At 32.8% G+C, this 17,457-nt stretch overlaps 1 protein-coding gene across 1 annotated transcript in view; it reads right to left on the reverse strand.

Annotated features, from left to right (window-relative positions):
• Cylc2 (cylicin 2) overlaps window positions 1–17,060 on the reverse strand; it is a 30,376-nt gene extending 13,316 nt beyond the window's left edge. Inside the window, 7 exon segments of the mRNA XM_037202652.1 lie at window positions 1,424–1,578; window positions 7,323–7,431; window positions 7,968–9,535; window positions 9,538–9,637; window positions 10,286–10,407; window positions 12,418–12,458; window positions 16,984–17,060. Coding sequence (XP_037058547.1) covers window positions 8,538–9,535; window positions 9,538–9,637; window positions 10,286–10,407; window positions 12,418–12,458; window positions 16,984–17,000 — 1,278 coding nt within the window. The 5' untranslated portion in view covers window positions 17,001–17,060 and the 3' untranslated portion in view covers window positions 1,424–1,578; window positions 7,323–7,431; window positions 7,968–8,537.
• Window positions 17,061–17,457: the final 397 nt, after the last annotated feature.

A 17,457-nucleotide genomic window follows, 5' to 3' on the forward strand; every position in this document is an offset into this window, starting at 1 on the left:
TTAAATATTACTTATTACATTTTCTGTGTCTTTTCAGTGTTTCTATTTTTTGGTTATTACTAGTTTCACTTGGAAACAAAATTAAATAAATACTAATAGCATATATCTTATATATTTAAATATATTAATAATTATATATTTAAATACATAAAAATTTAATTTTACTACTTTTAAAAAAGCCTTTAATCCCAGCACTCAGGAGGCAGAGCCAGGCAGATCTCTGTGAGTTTGAGGCCAGCCTGGACTACCAAGTGAGTCCCAGGAAAGGCACAAAACTACAGAGAAACCCTGTCTCGAAAAACCAAAAAAAAAAAAAATATTTTATTAGTATTGTTATTTTTTTTACATCTCAACCACAGTTTCCCCTCTCTTTTTTCCTCCAAGTCCCTCTTTCCCACTTCCTCCCTTCCCCACAACCCACTCATCCTCCAGTTCTAATCAGAAAAGGGTAGACCTCCTATGGATGTCAATCAAACATGATATATCAGGTTGCAGAAAGACTAGGCACTTTCTCTCATATTGAGGAAGGTCAATGCAACCCACTATGACAAACGGGGTCCCAAAAGCCAGCAAAAGAATCAGTGTTAGGGTCAAATTTTTTAATTTGACTATTTTCCTACTTTTAAAGGTGATTTTTTTTTTTTTGTAATTTTTCTTAGGGAATGATATAAGCTTCATGATACATATTTAGATCAAAAATTTATCATATAGAAATATTTTAATATCAACTATAATCCTTTTGTAACTTAATAAGTACTACATAGCATAAAATATGAGCAATAAGAAATATTAAAAAATAGGATAATTATATAAGCAATTTCTCTTCTTTCTTTGTGTAATGTATTTCCCAGTGAAATGAACAAATAATCTTTAATGAGTGCTTGGGTGGAAGAGATAGCTCATGCATTTATTCTTTTTTATGAAATATAATTATATTAATCATTCAAAATGCCTAAAATTGGACAACCCAGTCTCCTCTCATAAATGGGAGATAAATTCTGAAAGCTAGGAAGAAAAATTTAGATACAGGAATATCTCTACTATTTCTAGTTCTACTAGTATACAAAGCAGATATTTATGGGAGAGGGCTTTGACTATTTCTCACTCTCAATAGTCCTATGAATTAATTGCAACCATAATACAAAACTCTAACAAGATTCCCATGAAAAGAAGTTCATCATACTAAATTCTTTTCCATTGCATTAATACTAAGCCACAATTTCAATTCAACACAACTGAGCTGATAGTCGCTTAAAGACCTTTTGACCCTCCTCAACAATAAATATACATTTTACAAAGACTAAAAGGATATTTTAGTGAGATTTGCATATTAGTGAACAAAAATAAGGAAAGATATCAACAATAATCTAAGCTAGAAGTTTCACATCAGTATCATAATTCAAAGTTTAAATTCAGTACATACCATAGATTTTGAACTGAACTCTACAGTGTCTGTATTGCCAGGGTTCTGTTGTACTTCTAAAATGACCTTTTTAAATTTTGATTGTTGTTTTTGCTTCTTGTTTGCAGAGCTGGTGATATGTCTTTCATTTTAGCATCTTCTTTCCTTTTCACATTCTTTGAACAATAGAGCATTATTGGGACATGATTAATGTTTATGGTTAGGGATGAGTTCAGTTTCAGTGTTAATAAAAGAAAAAATTAAGCTATTTTTTTTAAAAAAATTATTCTTCTCTCATGTATTACCTCCTGACCACAGTTTCCCCTCCTTCTGCTTTTCCCAGTTCTACCCACCCCCAACTCCCCTCTCCTGCAGATCCACTCCTCCTTTTTCCCTTCAGAAAAGAGCTTGCTGGGCCCTTAAAGGCTAGGCTACAATCCAATATACAAGTTAAGCTTTTAACTGCACCTTCCTTTCTAAATTAGAACTGTTTGTCCCTGCTGTCATAACCATGTGTCTCCTTTTCTAAGCTTCATCTTATTTTCTAATGTTCCTTAATCACATTAAAGTTGACTAATGTTAATGTAATATAAAAATTTTAATTTTGAAAAAATATACTTCTAAGATTATATGTTCAAAACATTTTAAAAAAGACACACTTTATTCCAAATTAATTCTTTTTTATAAATTTAATATATATGCCACACAATCATGATATTGGCAAGAATAAAATTAGACATTTATATCATATCATATCATATCATATCATATCATATATAAAAATAATAAATATAATGCATATAAATATGTATTTCAAATTTAGGGCTCTGCCATAGGGGATGTGTGAGTGATGACTTTTTAACAAACATCTATAAAAGTTACAAAAATGTCAAAGAAAGAACTAATGTATTTGATTTCACATGAACACACATATAAAAATGTGTGGTTACATCATACATATCCTATGGGTTAAGTTTTCAGTTTTGTTCTAATTACAAATTAGTAAATTATAATTTAACTTATTTATAAGGTAAAACACAACAGATGCTATGCTTCATAATTAATCAGGTAACTTAAACACTTAACTTATATATATATATATATATACATGTGTGTACATATATTTGATGAGTTAATGTAATGTAATATATATATATATATGATACATACATTTAAAATTTCTCCCTCAGTAGCACTTATCAGATGTACTATGCTGATAAGCAGGTCTAAACATCTTTATTGCCTTGGCCAAATTTTCTGTTCCGCTGTCTGATAACCTCTATCACTGAATTCCCTTCTCTCTGAGTATTTATATTCTTCTCAGAGAAGTAAGATAAGAGAGATTAATTATTGTAATATTGCAAGTGTATATGTCCATGTGTAGGTATGTACACATGAGTGCAACTACCCAAGGAATAAAGAAGATGGTATTAGATCCCCTTGGCCCAGAATTACAAGCAGTTTTGTGCTTCAAAACTTCTGGGCTAAGAACCAAACTCAGGCCCATGTCTCTAGTACCTGATATACTAATTTAAAAGTGTCTAGGTATTAGCTCAGAAGTGCAGTTTTCAGAACATTTGTTAAGGAACTCCAAAATGTTGACTAGTACTAGACATGTCAGTGCTTGCATGTAATTCAAGCATTTTGGGCTTAGTCATTAAGGTGATGGGTATGAAGACCACCTGGGCTGCAGTAGAATTCCTCTCACATTAAAATAAGAACACAAACAGGAAACATGGACAAAACACAAAATAACGCAATCTTTAGCAAAGTGATCACAGCTATGTGTACTCTAGCACCCAAATTCATACATTGTTACAAAGCTATAATCATTAAAATGACATGGTATTTATATAAAAATTGACACATGAAACCATGGGAAAGACTGGAGGAGCAGAAGAAAACCCTTGTAATCTTGTTTCATAGCTTTTGTAGAAAGTTGACAAAAGTACAATAGAAAAAACATGATCATTTCAATATGATAATTGGGAGAACTACACATTGTTTGGCCAGAGAATAAAATTAGACATTTATATCATATCATATATAAAATTAAATCAGATTATATGAAGAAGAGAGAGTAGACTAGAATTGACTCATGTCTTTAAACCCTCAAAACCTACCCCTGGTGGCACAATTCCCCCCAAAAAAATCCACATCTCCTAAATCTCCCAATCAGCACCACCAATAGGAGATAAGTATTCAAATACAGATGCTTCCAGGGGAAATTACCATTCAAACCAACATAGGACCCATTGGAATAATGAACACAGAGTTTGCAACACAGTTGCACAGTCAACAATCATTCATGTTGATGCCATAGATATATAAAAACAAAAGATCACCTTTTTTTTTTTGGTTTTTCAAGACAGGGTTTCTCTGTGTAGCTTTGCGCCTTTCCTGGAACTCACTTGGTAGACCAGGCTGGCCTCAAACTCACAGAGATCCGCCTGCCTCTGCCTCCCGAGTGCTGGGATTAAAGGCGTGCGCCACCACCGCCCAGCAAAAGATCACCTTTTTAATAAACTGGTAGATAAACTGGATATCCATATGCACAAGAAACGAATCAGAATTATCTCATTTCATTTATACATATCAACTTAAAATAAATAAAAGACTTAAACTTACAGCCTGAAACTACAAAATCATAATAAGAAAATATAAAGGAAAAGTTTTTAACAATGATATTGGTAAAGACTTTTACATACAATTCCAAAAGCCTAAGCAACAAAGGCCCAACAGACAAACTGGATAGTTATCATACTAAAAATATTATGTACCACTAAGGAAATTAAAAAGAGTAAATCAATAAGCTAATGGCTTGAGAGAAAATGTCTGAAGACTACAGTTTCATTACAAAGTATATAAAAGACTAAAACAACTCATCAATATCAAAACATATAATGCAGTTTAACAATGAGACAAGACCCTCAATAGACATGTCAACAGAAAGCATTCGAATTGGCAACCTGTGTGTAAGTTTTCAACATCACTAATTTCCAAAGAAATGCAAATTTAAAGGACCATGAGACATCACATCACACTGATCCAGATGGAATTTAAACATACAGTAAGTGGTAGAAAGTACTGCACAGGAGTTAGGTGAAGGGGAGCCTCTGTGCACTCTTGAAGGGGGATGTAAGTTAGTGGAGCCATTATGCAGTACTTGGGAGGTTTCCCCCCAAATAGACAGAGCTTCCATGTGATCCAGCTGTTCCACTGGATATCTGTACAAAAGAAATAAAATCAGCCTATTCAAATGCTGTCTGCACTTCCATGTTCACTGTAACACGATTCTCAAGTCAAATACAGACTCAATAAAAATTTGCATCAGAGGATCACCGGACAAAGGAACAATGCAATATTTTTCAGACCTAGAAGTTTTGAGGACAACAGAGGCCTCTAGAATTTTGGGGACAACATCAATGAATGTGAGACATTTAATTATTAAATGAAATTAGCCAAGTACAAACCATCACATATTTTATAATCTCACTCAAGGATGGAAACTAAAAACTCTGGAACAGAGAGTACTATGGTAGTGGCTGAAAGCCAGGAGAATTCTCTTTGGTGTTAAATTATCACACATTGCAGCTGCTAAAAACTGGGGCTAAGGATAGCTCTTGTAAAGCAGGGTTATTATAGTTAACAACAATGCTTTTTTTGCTTTAAAATTGCTGAGAATATACATTTTTTAAGTTTTCTCATCATATAAAACTAATAACTATGTGAGGTAACATATGTATTTAAATAGATTAAAGAATATCCCTAGGTATAAATATATCAAAACTTCATGCTATGTGCCATGTACATAAAATGTCTACTTATCAACTAAAATATATCAATTTCTCTCATAAAACTAAAAAATCAGTAGATGAACATGGGAATAATTTTAATGACTTTACTTCTATAATGTCTGTTCATATGAAAAAAACAAAGACCCTAGGAAAATAAGAATTCATAAAGTGGAGTTCATTAAAGTTAAACTATTTGGCTTTGCAAAGGGCAGTGCCAAGAGGACACAAAAACTAAATCACAGACTGGGAAAATATTTGTAAAAATGTATATGTGATTAAAAAGAAGCCTGATATAAAAAAATCCTTTAAACTCTCAGAAAAAAGTGAACAATCTGATCATAAAGAGACAGATCTTAATAGATATATCAGCAATAAACCTATTTGCTGAGGCCACATAGTTTTGAACACAAAAAGGCATATGTAAAATCTTCCACAGAATACATGATATGAAAATCTAAGCTGGAACAAGGAAATGCCACTCCATACTGATTTAAGTAACAAAATACAATACACTGACAACTGTGAACAAAGGTAATGTGGTGATGCAAAATGCCATGAGTACAAAATGTCATAGGCACTTTGGAAGTTTGGTAATCTCTATGTAATCACATTGCTGTATATATATGCATATGGAGGTATATGTTGACCTCCACAAATAAATATTCACAGAAAAGTTTTGTATACAGATATATTTGCTGCATTAGGAACTACCAAATCTCAGAAACAGGCAAGGCCTTGTTAAGCAGTTTTTAGATAATCTATTCTTGTTGAGATATATTATTATTTTTCAGTGTAAAGTGAAATATGCTATCAAGCCATGAATGAAAGACATGGAAGAAACATAAAAGTCTGTCACTAAGTGAAAGCCTTTACCTGTCTGTAAATGCTGTAAGATGCATATTTGTTACTCTAAGGCATTTCTGAAAAGCCAAAACTAATGAGATAATATTGACAGTTGCCAAAGGACAGGGTGGAAGGAAGAATGAATGGGTGGAACACCGTGTTTGTAAAACAACCTCTATACTCACAGAAACTGACATTACAAGTTTGTCAGAATACATAGAATATACATTATACTGACAGTTCAAATGAAAACTATAAATGCTGATAGCAATGATCTCTTAGTGAGGCTTCGTGAATTTTAACAAAAATACCATTCTGAAGGGAGATGCTAGAAATATGGGAATCAATCCATGTCCAACTGGCTGGAAGGCTCCAAGAAATATTTGTACTTCCTGCTAACTTTTGCTGTCAACATAAAACTCACCGAATTAATCCATTAAAATGAATGGAGAAAGACAATTTGGAAGGCATTGACAACAGGAAGGTCTAGTGAATTGCCTTCTGGATATAGAGTAAGTGTGTAAGCTACTGTCACAAGATGAGGTATTGTGAAATATAGAACTAAAGCAATGTTCCAAATGCATGAAGGAGAAAAGCAATAATGGTGCCACATGAAGACATCAAAATTGTTCCTGAGCAGATCAAATTAAAGGTCTTAAAAATTAGAGGAAAATTTTCTGCAAAATGTAACATTTAAAGATGGTAAGCGTTGGGTCAATATAGAAATATGGTGGTGGTGTGGTTTGATTATGGGATTTCTCTCATAGACTTATGCACTTGAACTCTGAGTCCTTAGCTGGTAGTCAAAATTTGAAGGCTGTACATATAACCTTGAAGTATTATTGAAGGAAATGGGTAATCAGGACAAGTAACTTGAATTTCCATAGCCCAGCCCAACTTCTTTTCCTTGTCTGCTTTCTCACTACAGACTCAGTGACATCAGCCACTTCACACCTCTGCCAGTCATGATGAACTGTGCTTTTAAACCATGGGACAAAATGAACACTTTTCCCGTTGCTTTGTAAAATGTTTTCTCACAGTAACAAGAAAGTAATGGATACAGATAGTTTCTGCCTGGAGAATGGGATGTGGAATGCCATTGAGAGACAAACCGAAGGACTTTAACTATGTTTAGAAGACTTTGAGGTCTTCAAGTAAAATATAATGCCTGATTGAACTGTGAGTGTGGAAACATCAGAACTGTAGATGTAGAACTGACAAATTTAAATATTCTGGTGATAGTGTAGGACTTAGAATGAAGGAAACAAGGACTGACTTACCAGCTTCAGAAGAGGCCCTAGCTTAGGATTGTAGCATCAAGATTTGGGAAGCAATAGTCTCTGGTGGGGATATCAAGTTTCGTTTGTGGTCCTTTTGGTTTGAAGATGCCTGGCAACAATCAATAGGCTGTCTTAAACATTTTCATTTATGACTTTGGAAATGAATGAAGGCAGTATTGGATTAAAACATAGGATTAACTGATTTATAAAGCTACAAGAGTAGATGTAGTAACAGAAATGATGTGAGTGGAGAAGTAAAGGCAAAAAGTAAAGGCATTAAGACAAAGTCACCTAGCTGCTGAATTTGACTACATAGAGAGTTTTGATGACCTTTTTGCAGCTTTCAAAGGAGAGGTGTTACTATTTCTTCTATTAGAAAATATGATTATAACTTTAAAAAAAAGTCACAATCTCTCCAATACCATAAACATTTCCATTTCACCTAACCTTTTCATGGTTATTTAAAAATAATCCATTTGTTTGATGATAGCCATGTATTTCTTATAATTTCAAGATTTAAATATAAAACAAAAATTTAAAATAAAAGTTACAGAGTATAAGAACATAAAGCATCAACTTTAACTTAGCAGTTAGTTAAATTATTTGTAATTCAATTTGTATTAAAATAAGACAAAACTAACTTACCAAGAATGTTCATCAGGGATTATGTGTCTCAATCTTGTGGTCACTTTAAACTCAGATGGCCTTGGATATTTATTCAATTCAAACTCTATTTTCTAACATTGCTTTGATTCTGTTGGCCATTGGGCTCCTTTAAGTGTACAAGCTCAGCTTCATATCGTCAAATCTAGAGAAGTATCAAGCCTTCTTGGAGTTTCCTTTTTTTTTTTTTTTATTTTCAGAGTCCTTGCTGAACATTGGTATTTTTGTATGTTTCCCTATCATTATTTTCTGCATTATTCTTATTTGCATATTCTTTGTTCTCTCTAGTGATTTTACTTCTAAAACTCCATAGCTACAATTTTAGAAGAGGCACCTTCCACTTCGTTCAATGAATCTTATGTATTTTTTAATATTTTATTTTTAATGCCATGACTATATTTTCATTTCACCTTGTGTTTTTCTTCTCTTTAAAAATTATTTGATTAATTTGCTGCACACTACTTATCTCATGAGCTCATTTTAAGACTACTGAAGTGGGTTCACTGAATATACTTTGGAGTTCTTTCTTCAGTTTGAGTTCTGATCCAAGACCTACTTTGCCTTCTTCTCTTTCTTTGCCTTCTTTTCATCCTTCTTTGATTCAGAGGAATCACCTGCAGAGTCTTTCTTGCCTTTCTTGTCTTTCTTGTCTTTCTTCTTGTCTTTCTTAGCATCCTCCTTTGAGTCTCCCTCTGCCTTCTTCTCCTTTTTACCTTCCTTCTTCTTGGCCAAGTCTTTCTTGCTCTCTTTCTTTGAAACTCCTTTATCAGTGTCAGAATCTGCAGCATCTTTATTCTTTGAAGACTTTGTAACAACTTTGCTTACTTTCTTTTCAGCAGCCTTGTCAGGTTCTGAATGTGCAGGTGTACCTTTTGAATCCTTCGCTTCCTTTTTACCTTTTTTGGCCTCTTTTTTCCCACCAGCCTTTTCACCTTCGGATTCTGAAGCTATACCTTTATCCTTTGGTCCCTTTTTTCCTTTTTTGGCTTCTTTCTTCCCAGCAGCCTTTTCACCTTCGGATTCTGAAGCTGAGCTTTTATCCTTCGGTGCCTTTTTATCTTTTTTGGCTTCTTTCTTCCCAGCAGCCTTTTCACCTTCGGATTCTGAAGCTGAGCTTTTATCCTTCGGTGCCTTTTTATCTTTTTTGGCTTCTTTCTTCCCAGCAGCCTTTTCACCTTCGGATTCTGAGGCTATACCTTTCTCCTTGGATGCCTTTTTATCTTTTTTGGCTTCTTTCTTCCCAGCAGCCTTTTCACCTTCAGTATCTGAAGCTGAGCTTTTATCCTTCGGTTCCTTTTTATCTTTTCTGGCTTCTTTCTTCCCAGCAGCCTTTTCCCCTTCGGAGTCTGAAACTGATTTCTGGGAATCCTTAGAACTTTTCGTGGCCACTGGTTTGGGACTTTCTTCCTTGACTATCTTCAACACAGTCTTCTCCTTTGATTCAGATTCACCTTTTTTCACTTTCTCTTCTTTCTTTGGTTTTTCCGAAGGTGGGGCTGCTTCTTTAGACTCTTTCTTGCCAGAATGAGGTCGTTTCAGTGGAAGGCCTTCCTTGCAGCTAAATAAACGGACGGTCTCTCGGGAATTCTCATCAGCGAACGGTGCATCCACAATGGTGGTCTGTGAATTGCTAACTTTTGTTCATCGATTACCTCAATATTGGAAATAATAATAAGGAAAAACATGTTATACAGCCTTTAATAATAAGATACCACATACATATTTTCATTTTAACTGGAAATATTTTTTTTAATATTTTCAAAATATTTTTTAGAAAAACTGTCGCTTAATTGTGGATTTTAAAGTCTATTCCAATTTGAACTTCATTAAAATTTAAAGTAATGGGCAATTATGTCCTTACTTGTAGTCTACTTCCAATTTACAGGGACTGCAATTTTTCTTTAAGATTTAACATTAAAATTTGATAGAGACCTCCATTGGTGCATAACACATTAGGATCTATCTTCATTATTAAGAGAGGCTAAAAAAGACCCTATTGTGAGAGTTTATAGCTAGTGAAGCTTTCACTCCTATTCATTCTAATTGTGAATTAAAGTATCTTGACATCTTTTTGCTCTGTAAACCATATATTGCAGGTAGGAGTATTGAATGAAGCGTTAGCATAAAATAATCTACAATCAATATTAAAATTGGGGTGGCAGTTATATAAAATATGTCCATCATGACAAGACTCACATTAGCCCTTACCCTCACAGCACATTTAACAATGTATTACTTTACAAGATTATTGTTACTAAGTAGTTATTATTAATATATACATGATATTTTCATATACTCACAGGAGCTGTATTGTTGCTTAATTGGGAAGGTAGTGATCTCCGTTTCTTTCCTGGCCTTGGTGGTTTGGGAAATGCCAGGGAAAAGTATTGCTGATTCCATGATTTTTTGCTTAATTCACTGACTAAAATAAGAAAGATAACATATGCTTAGCTATAAATGGAATTTTGTCTGAACTGAAATGGCCATGAGTATGATATATACCATACAAATAAATAAATAAATGAGGTAAATTACAGCTTCATTTATTTGATAGTTTGAATTTTTTGGTGATCTAAATGGGAAACTTTGACCAATTTTAGAAATAAATATTTTGACTGGCAGCTATATAAAGTAGTCATAGTGTAATCAGTGCTGTCTATAACATAAAGGAGGAAAAAGAGTATCACTGCTCCCTTTTCAGTATTTCTGTGTCTTCCAGTTCAGATTTTTTTTCCATATTTTTTTAAAATATAATTCTGCTCAGAACAGAAAGATAATGTGGTTCTATAGTTACCAAAGAACTTAGCACACTGCTTAACATAAAAAATGCAGAAAATATGTGCTTGAATTTACATACTAAGCCTTAAAATCCTATCAGTTAATATTCAGTTTCTCAACTATAAGAGGACATGTAATATACTCTAGAGATAGGCTGTTATGGAAGATTGGTTTAATAAAGGAAAATGATAAACAAATACAAAATGGACTAAGAGAGTAATATTACCAGAAATAGCAATAGAAATGATTATGGCTGTTCCAGTTACAACTGAGGTCAATGAGAAATACCATCACTATATTAGTGCATATGAAATATTGCAAATTTTAGAGAAACAACTTCCTACTTTCCAAGGGACAACATTAAGATCAATGTTCAAATGTACAGAATGAAAGTTATATTGAAGTTTAATTGAAGAGAGAAAACAAGCTGGTATTAAAAGTTATTCAATATTAAACAGATTTTCCTTGTCTAGTATTGATACTAGCTAAATATAAACAATCAGGAATCCAGTAAAAGGTTCTTGATTAAAAGTATTTATTCAGTTTCTTCATTGTTTTTCATATTCAAGACCACTGTGTTATATTACTTTTAAAATAAAAGCATTCCAGAAGATTTAAAACCATACTTATACAACATATACCTATATAAAATGTGTTCTCTGTTCCCATGAGAAAAGTTCTTTGGCAATACAGCCATAGCAGTTTTTATGACTTTAAACTGAAGATAATAAACACGTGTCTAAAATTAATCAGGAAAAGCTAGTAGGAATAACCAACCAATGTCTGATTTGACTTAAGGCCCAGTGCACAAGATGGAATCCATACCCAACACTGCTTGGTGACCAAGAACCAGAGACTAGACAGCCCAAAGATCTAGGGTAAAAACAAATACTACTGTTCTTAAAGAAAAAAAAAAAAGCAGTGATAAAATGACTACTAATGATATTCTGCTATACTCATGGATCAGTGTCTTCTTCACCCATCATCAGAGAAGCTTCCTCCTACAGCAGAAGGGAACAAATACAAAGAGCCACAGACAGACATTAGGTAGAGAAAGGGAGATCCTATGAAAACACAGCTCTAAATGGGATGTCTGCATCAAATTCCTCTTCTCAGGACTCATGAAACCCATAGGAGAGGAGTGGGAAAAGTATGAGTCAGAAAGAATTGAGGACACCAAGAGATCAAGTACATTTAAATCAACTTCCCAAAGGCCGTGTGAACTCACAGACACTGAAGCGGCATTTCCAAGGCCTGCGCAGGTCTGAGCCAGGTCCTCGGCTATACATTATGACTTTCAGTTTAGAGGTTTTATGGGACTCCTGAGTGTGTGAATGAATGGGTCTCTGACTCTTGAACCTTCTTTTGGGCTTTATTCCTTCTGTTGGTTTGCCTTATCCAATTTGGATGGATGGTGTTTGTTTTGTTACTATATTTTATGTTGTTAAGTCTTGTATTTATTTCTTAGAAGCTCATTCTTTTCTAATGAGAGACAAAAGAGGAGTAGATCCTGATGAGGGGGAGGAGGTGGGAGGAACAAGGAGAAGCAGAGGAAAGGTAAACTGTAATCAGCAAAAGCAAAAAGAATCTCTTTTCAATAAAAAGGAAAAAATTAATCATTCATTTCAAAAATAAATATTGAACTCCATCTTACCTGGAATATAATTATCGTATGGTCCATATGTTACTTTTAGGCTATTAAAATAAAATAGAAAATTTTAAATTGTTTTATACAAATATCACGTATCTAATGATCATTATTGAATGTAAAAAACACTACCAACTAAACAATTACTGAATTATTATTATTATTATGTAAGCCAATTTCATCTACAGGACAATAGGGATGAGCAAACAGTATTCAAATTTAATAAGACTAAGCTAGGATAGAGCAGAATATACGTATGTGTTTGTAAAGGAGTGAGATATATACACACTTACAAGCCCACCTTTTAGTTCCATCTAAATTTTAGAGTTTTTAAAAATTATTTTGTAAAACATTGATCAAGTTATTTTTCTAATTCATAGCACAAATTCTCTTAGAATTGGCTTTTAGCTAAGATACCACTTTCTAACCCATGTTTAACTAAAGTAAATACTCAATATCTTCTCAAAATTAACCAAATCTAGGTCATTAAATGGTATATGTATATTTATGCATGTATATGTCAGGATTGTCAGGGTACACTCTAAGTATTTATGTAGAATTTCATTATGTAGATAATCTACGAAAATATAACAAATTAACAAATTATGTTGTAAACAGATTTCCATTAATAACTTCTAATCTGTTTTTTTTTTAATTATAGGGAAATCTTTGTTAGCAGGAAGAAACATTTTAACTAAATTTTATTTGTTTTAAACAAAGACCAGCAGTAATAGGCCTTAGTACTATTGTCCCATATTGTTCTACTATGTAATGAATGGATATCAATCATGGATCTGACTGAATCTGAGCATTAATTACATACCCAATTATGTAGTTTCTCAGTTTAGAATTTATTGGTTACCTATGTAAATGTATATGATATATATATGTATGCATGTTTGTATTATGTGCAGGTACCTGGATGTGTTGATGTGTGTGTGTGTGTGTGTGTGTGTGTGTGTGTGTGTGTGTGTGTGTGTATACACATTAGAAGGGCATACTTAATGATTCTCTTCAATATGTATTGAAGCATGATACCTCACTTGATCCTTCAGCTCACAGATTCAGCTAGTCTAACCAGCTTGCTCTGGCGATCCTCTCTGTGTCTTCTATGCACTGGGATTATAGGCAGGCATCCATGCACTAATGGCAGTTACCTGGATGCTGGTTAGACTCCTGTTCATGCAATAAACCACCTCTTGAGCTCCCATATTTTACTTATTTTGATGACATATGTTAAGAATTAATGTTCACTCTTTGTCTCAATGGTAGAACAATTTTCTGGTGGATGAATATGGAGAACTCAATCATTTTGATTGTTCTGATTTTATGTTAACGAAGACTTTTTTTTAAAAAGTTGACAATTAATTGAAAAATTGTAAATTTCAAAATGATGGAATATTAAAATAGTTTGTGAAATAGAACCTGCAGTTTTAATATCTTATTAACAAAATAATTATTTAAAATCAAGATTTTGAATTTTTGTATAAACAATAATTAAACAGTATAAAGAAAAAAGATGGGAGAAAATATAGTTTGGATGATCCTTTATGTCAATATTAATATTCTCCAAACTGTCAAATTATTATTAAAAATTAGTATTACAGAAAAACACTCATTACTAAACAGATCTACAATACGCTAAATTTCAACATATTCTACTAAAAAATTAAATTACAGACCAAATAATATTATGACTGAGGTTTATACTCAACAATATAATTTAGTTAAAAAGAAAATCAATTAGCACATTCATCCTAAATGAAAATAATAAATGAACATAATTTGATCATATATGTAAAACAAATAATTAAAATAATAATATCCATTTTTATTTCATTCATTTATTGGAAGAAAATGGAATAGAAAATGTCTTCCAAATTTCAGTAAAATATGTCTAGAAACTATATGCTGTTAACAGTAAAATCAGTAATTTAAGATTGTTTTTCTAACATAATCTAAAAGCAAAATGCTCACTCCCATGAACATTGTGGTTAGTATCCATTCCATGCCCTAAGGCAATAGAAGCATGAAGACTGGGAAGAGCAAGTCAATATATCTCTATTCATAGGGGAGCTGAGTGGGTAAATGAAATAGCTAATGGAATCCATAAAAGCTGTGCATTGTTAAATGAGTGTATTAAGGTTATAGATTTTAGTTGTTTGATTGTGGGATAGTAAATTTTAATTGCTGATTTGTTACAATATATAACTGGGGGGAAAGGGTCTCTAAGAATGTTTGTGAGGGATTGTCTTAATTACAAATAGCTAATACTTAATAACAAATAGCAGACATGCATGAGTCCATTGCTCTCTGCTGTAAACTCTTGTTAAAATACAATGAATTCTCTCAAGCTCTTGTCACTGTGATTTTCTGACATGAGAGATTGTAACCTAAAACTATGGGATAAGTCACCCTTTTCTTACTTGAATTGCTTTTGCCAAGTGTTTTCATCATGGTACCAAACATGAAACTAAGACAAATTTCATAAATTATACTTCCACATACTCAAAACTGTGAATTATTATTCAAAGACATTAAACCAACACATGAAGAAATAAAGTTAACAGTTAAAATAAACATAAGCAACATAATAGAACAAATGTATTAGATATCTACAGAGCATTCATATAACAAACACAATATGCACTCATTTCAATAGAATATTCTCTAGGATAAATTAGAATAGAAAAATATTTTTCAACACATTGAAACAGCATTGAAATCTTTCAGAATATCTTTTCTTAGTATATTGAAATAAAACTAGAAGTCAATGAGAAAATACTTGAAAACATTAAGATAATTCAAATACAAAGACATTAAAGGGATTATTCTTTGATTTAAGATTTTCTATACTTTCTGGTTTATTTTTATTTTTTATTAAATTAGCATACAAAATAACAAATTTCCTTGTGGTATTTTCACAGGTACTTAGATTTAGTTGATACTGTCCCCCAATTCTCTCTCTCTCTCTCTCTCTCTCTCTCTCTCTCTCTCTCTCTCTCTCTCTGTCTCTCTTTCTCTCTCTCACACACACATACATACACATACCAGGTTACTTCATTTACTATAACACTTTCCAGTTTCATCTGTTTTCCTGCAAAGTTTATATATAGTTTCATATCTTTACCACTGAATAAAATCACAGTCTATACTATAATTTCACAGTCTCTTCATTTTTGATAGTCATCAAGGCTGATTGCATGTCCTTGCTGTTATGAATGGATGGACAAATATCTCTATGTTGAATAGTCAGTGTGTTAAGAGAGAAATAGAGAATAAAAATTTAAATTTCTTGAAATAAATGAATATGGAAAGGCAGTATGCCCCCCAAAAGCTATATCAATAGGGTTGCTTATAGAAATTAAATCTCACATCAAATACTTGAAAATATCTCCAACAAATGCATTGTTGTACTTTAGAGAGCTGTCAAAACAAGGAAAGGAGTTCAAGAGAATTGTGTTTGTGAAATAACGTAGAGTAGAAAGACAAGTAACAAATTATCTCAAAAAAAAAACGTTGATGTCATATAAGTAGGAGCAGAATGATGGTCATTAGATACTATAGAGCTTGACTTCTATGCTTTTCCTATGGATGTGATATAATACCCAGACATGGGAGCCAGAGGCAGACAGATCTCTAAGTTTTAGGCTAGTCTGGTCTACAGAGTGAGTTCCATGATAGCACTTTATATTCCAGAACACTGGTTAGTTTTATTTAGTCAGGTCTCTCAAACCTTAAATATATTTTTGACAAACGCATTCAGATCATCTTCAAGACTCTTCTATAAGCAACATATTCCAAAGAAATGGGCCCTGGGGCCCACAGGAAAATTTTTTTGATAATCATATTTGTATAAATCAGATCATCTACAATGTACAGGTTAAGTTTTCAAAGCCTGCCTTCCCTTTATATTTTGGAATTCCATTTTTTCCTCTTGCCTTCAGGCTTTCTTCACAAAGCATTGCATGATTGAAAGGTGTTCTGTCCATCCATTCATCCATCTATCTATCTATCTATCTATCTATTATTTTTTTTTTTTTTTTAGTTTATTTGAACAGAACTAATTTTTCCTGTCTGGATAACCTGTTTCACATGTCAGAATATGTTTACATGCCCAGGATTCATCAAGAGGAATAAATTTAATAAATAAATTAAACAATCTAGAAGTTTCTTTGTGTAGGTCTTCTCCATTGAACTCCAGCCTTAAAACACCTGACTCATGCCCTTTAAAGTTCAATAATTCTCTTTTGTGACAAACATGTAACATGTTCCCAGAAATCTGCAAATGGCTCAGAGAGAGCTGATACAACCCTAGTTAACAATAATTCATTATGTCATTTGATAATCAACAAATACATCATGACATGAAGTCAAGACTTCTAGGGAAAAAAAGTCCAAATCTCTGCATTTTACTGAAGTAGAGCAAATACATTTTAGATCAAAGCAGCTAATACTATTGCTCAAGAATGAAGTCTCTTATTAAAACCATCTTCCATGTTTATGATTTGTCCTAATAACAACATAATAAGCATCACTTTATAGTAAAAGTAATATGACAAAAATACTTACAATCTTGGTATAGACATTTCTCTCCCACTTGTGACTTGCCAGGGCCTAAGTTTGGTGATGTGGAAAGTGATGTCATAAAGAGAACAAGAACCCTGTGACTTAAGGGGAATGATGAGAATTCCTTCTGTTTGTGTTTTCTGCCTTCTAAAATTCTAAGATTAAAGTTTACTATCACTTATGATTACTGAGTAAGCTTATAAGTCACAGTAACATTTTAATAAATACTTGATTTTGATAGTTTCAGATTAGTAATATGTTGGGGGTTTCATTTATTTATTTGTTTGTTTGAGACAAGGTATCTCAATGAAGTCCTGGTTGTTGTGGAACTCCCTATGTAGACCAGGTTGGCTTCATACTCTCAGAGACCTTCCTTCCTTACAAGTGTTGGAAAAGGCAAGTGCCACCATGCTGGGCCTTATTAACATGTTTGAAAAAAAAAAGATAAATTTCAGTATTTAGCTCTGACAAGCTATT

This window comes from Peromyscus leucopus, chromosome 2 (assembly GCF_004664715.2).
Source record: "Peromyscus leucopus breed LL Stock chromosome 2, UCI_PerLeu_2.1, whole genome shotgun sequence".
NCBI lineage: Eukaryota > Metazoa > Chordata > Mammalia > Rodentia > Cricetidae > Peromyscus > Peromyscus leucopus.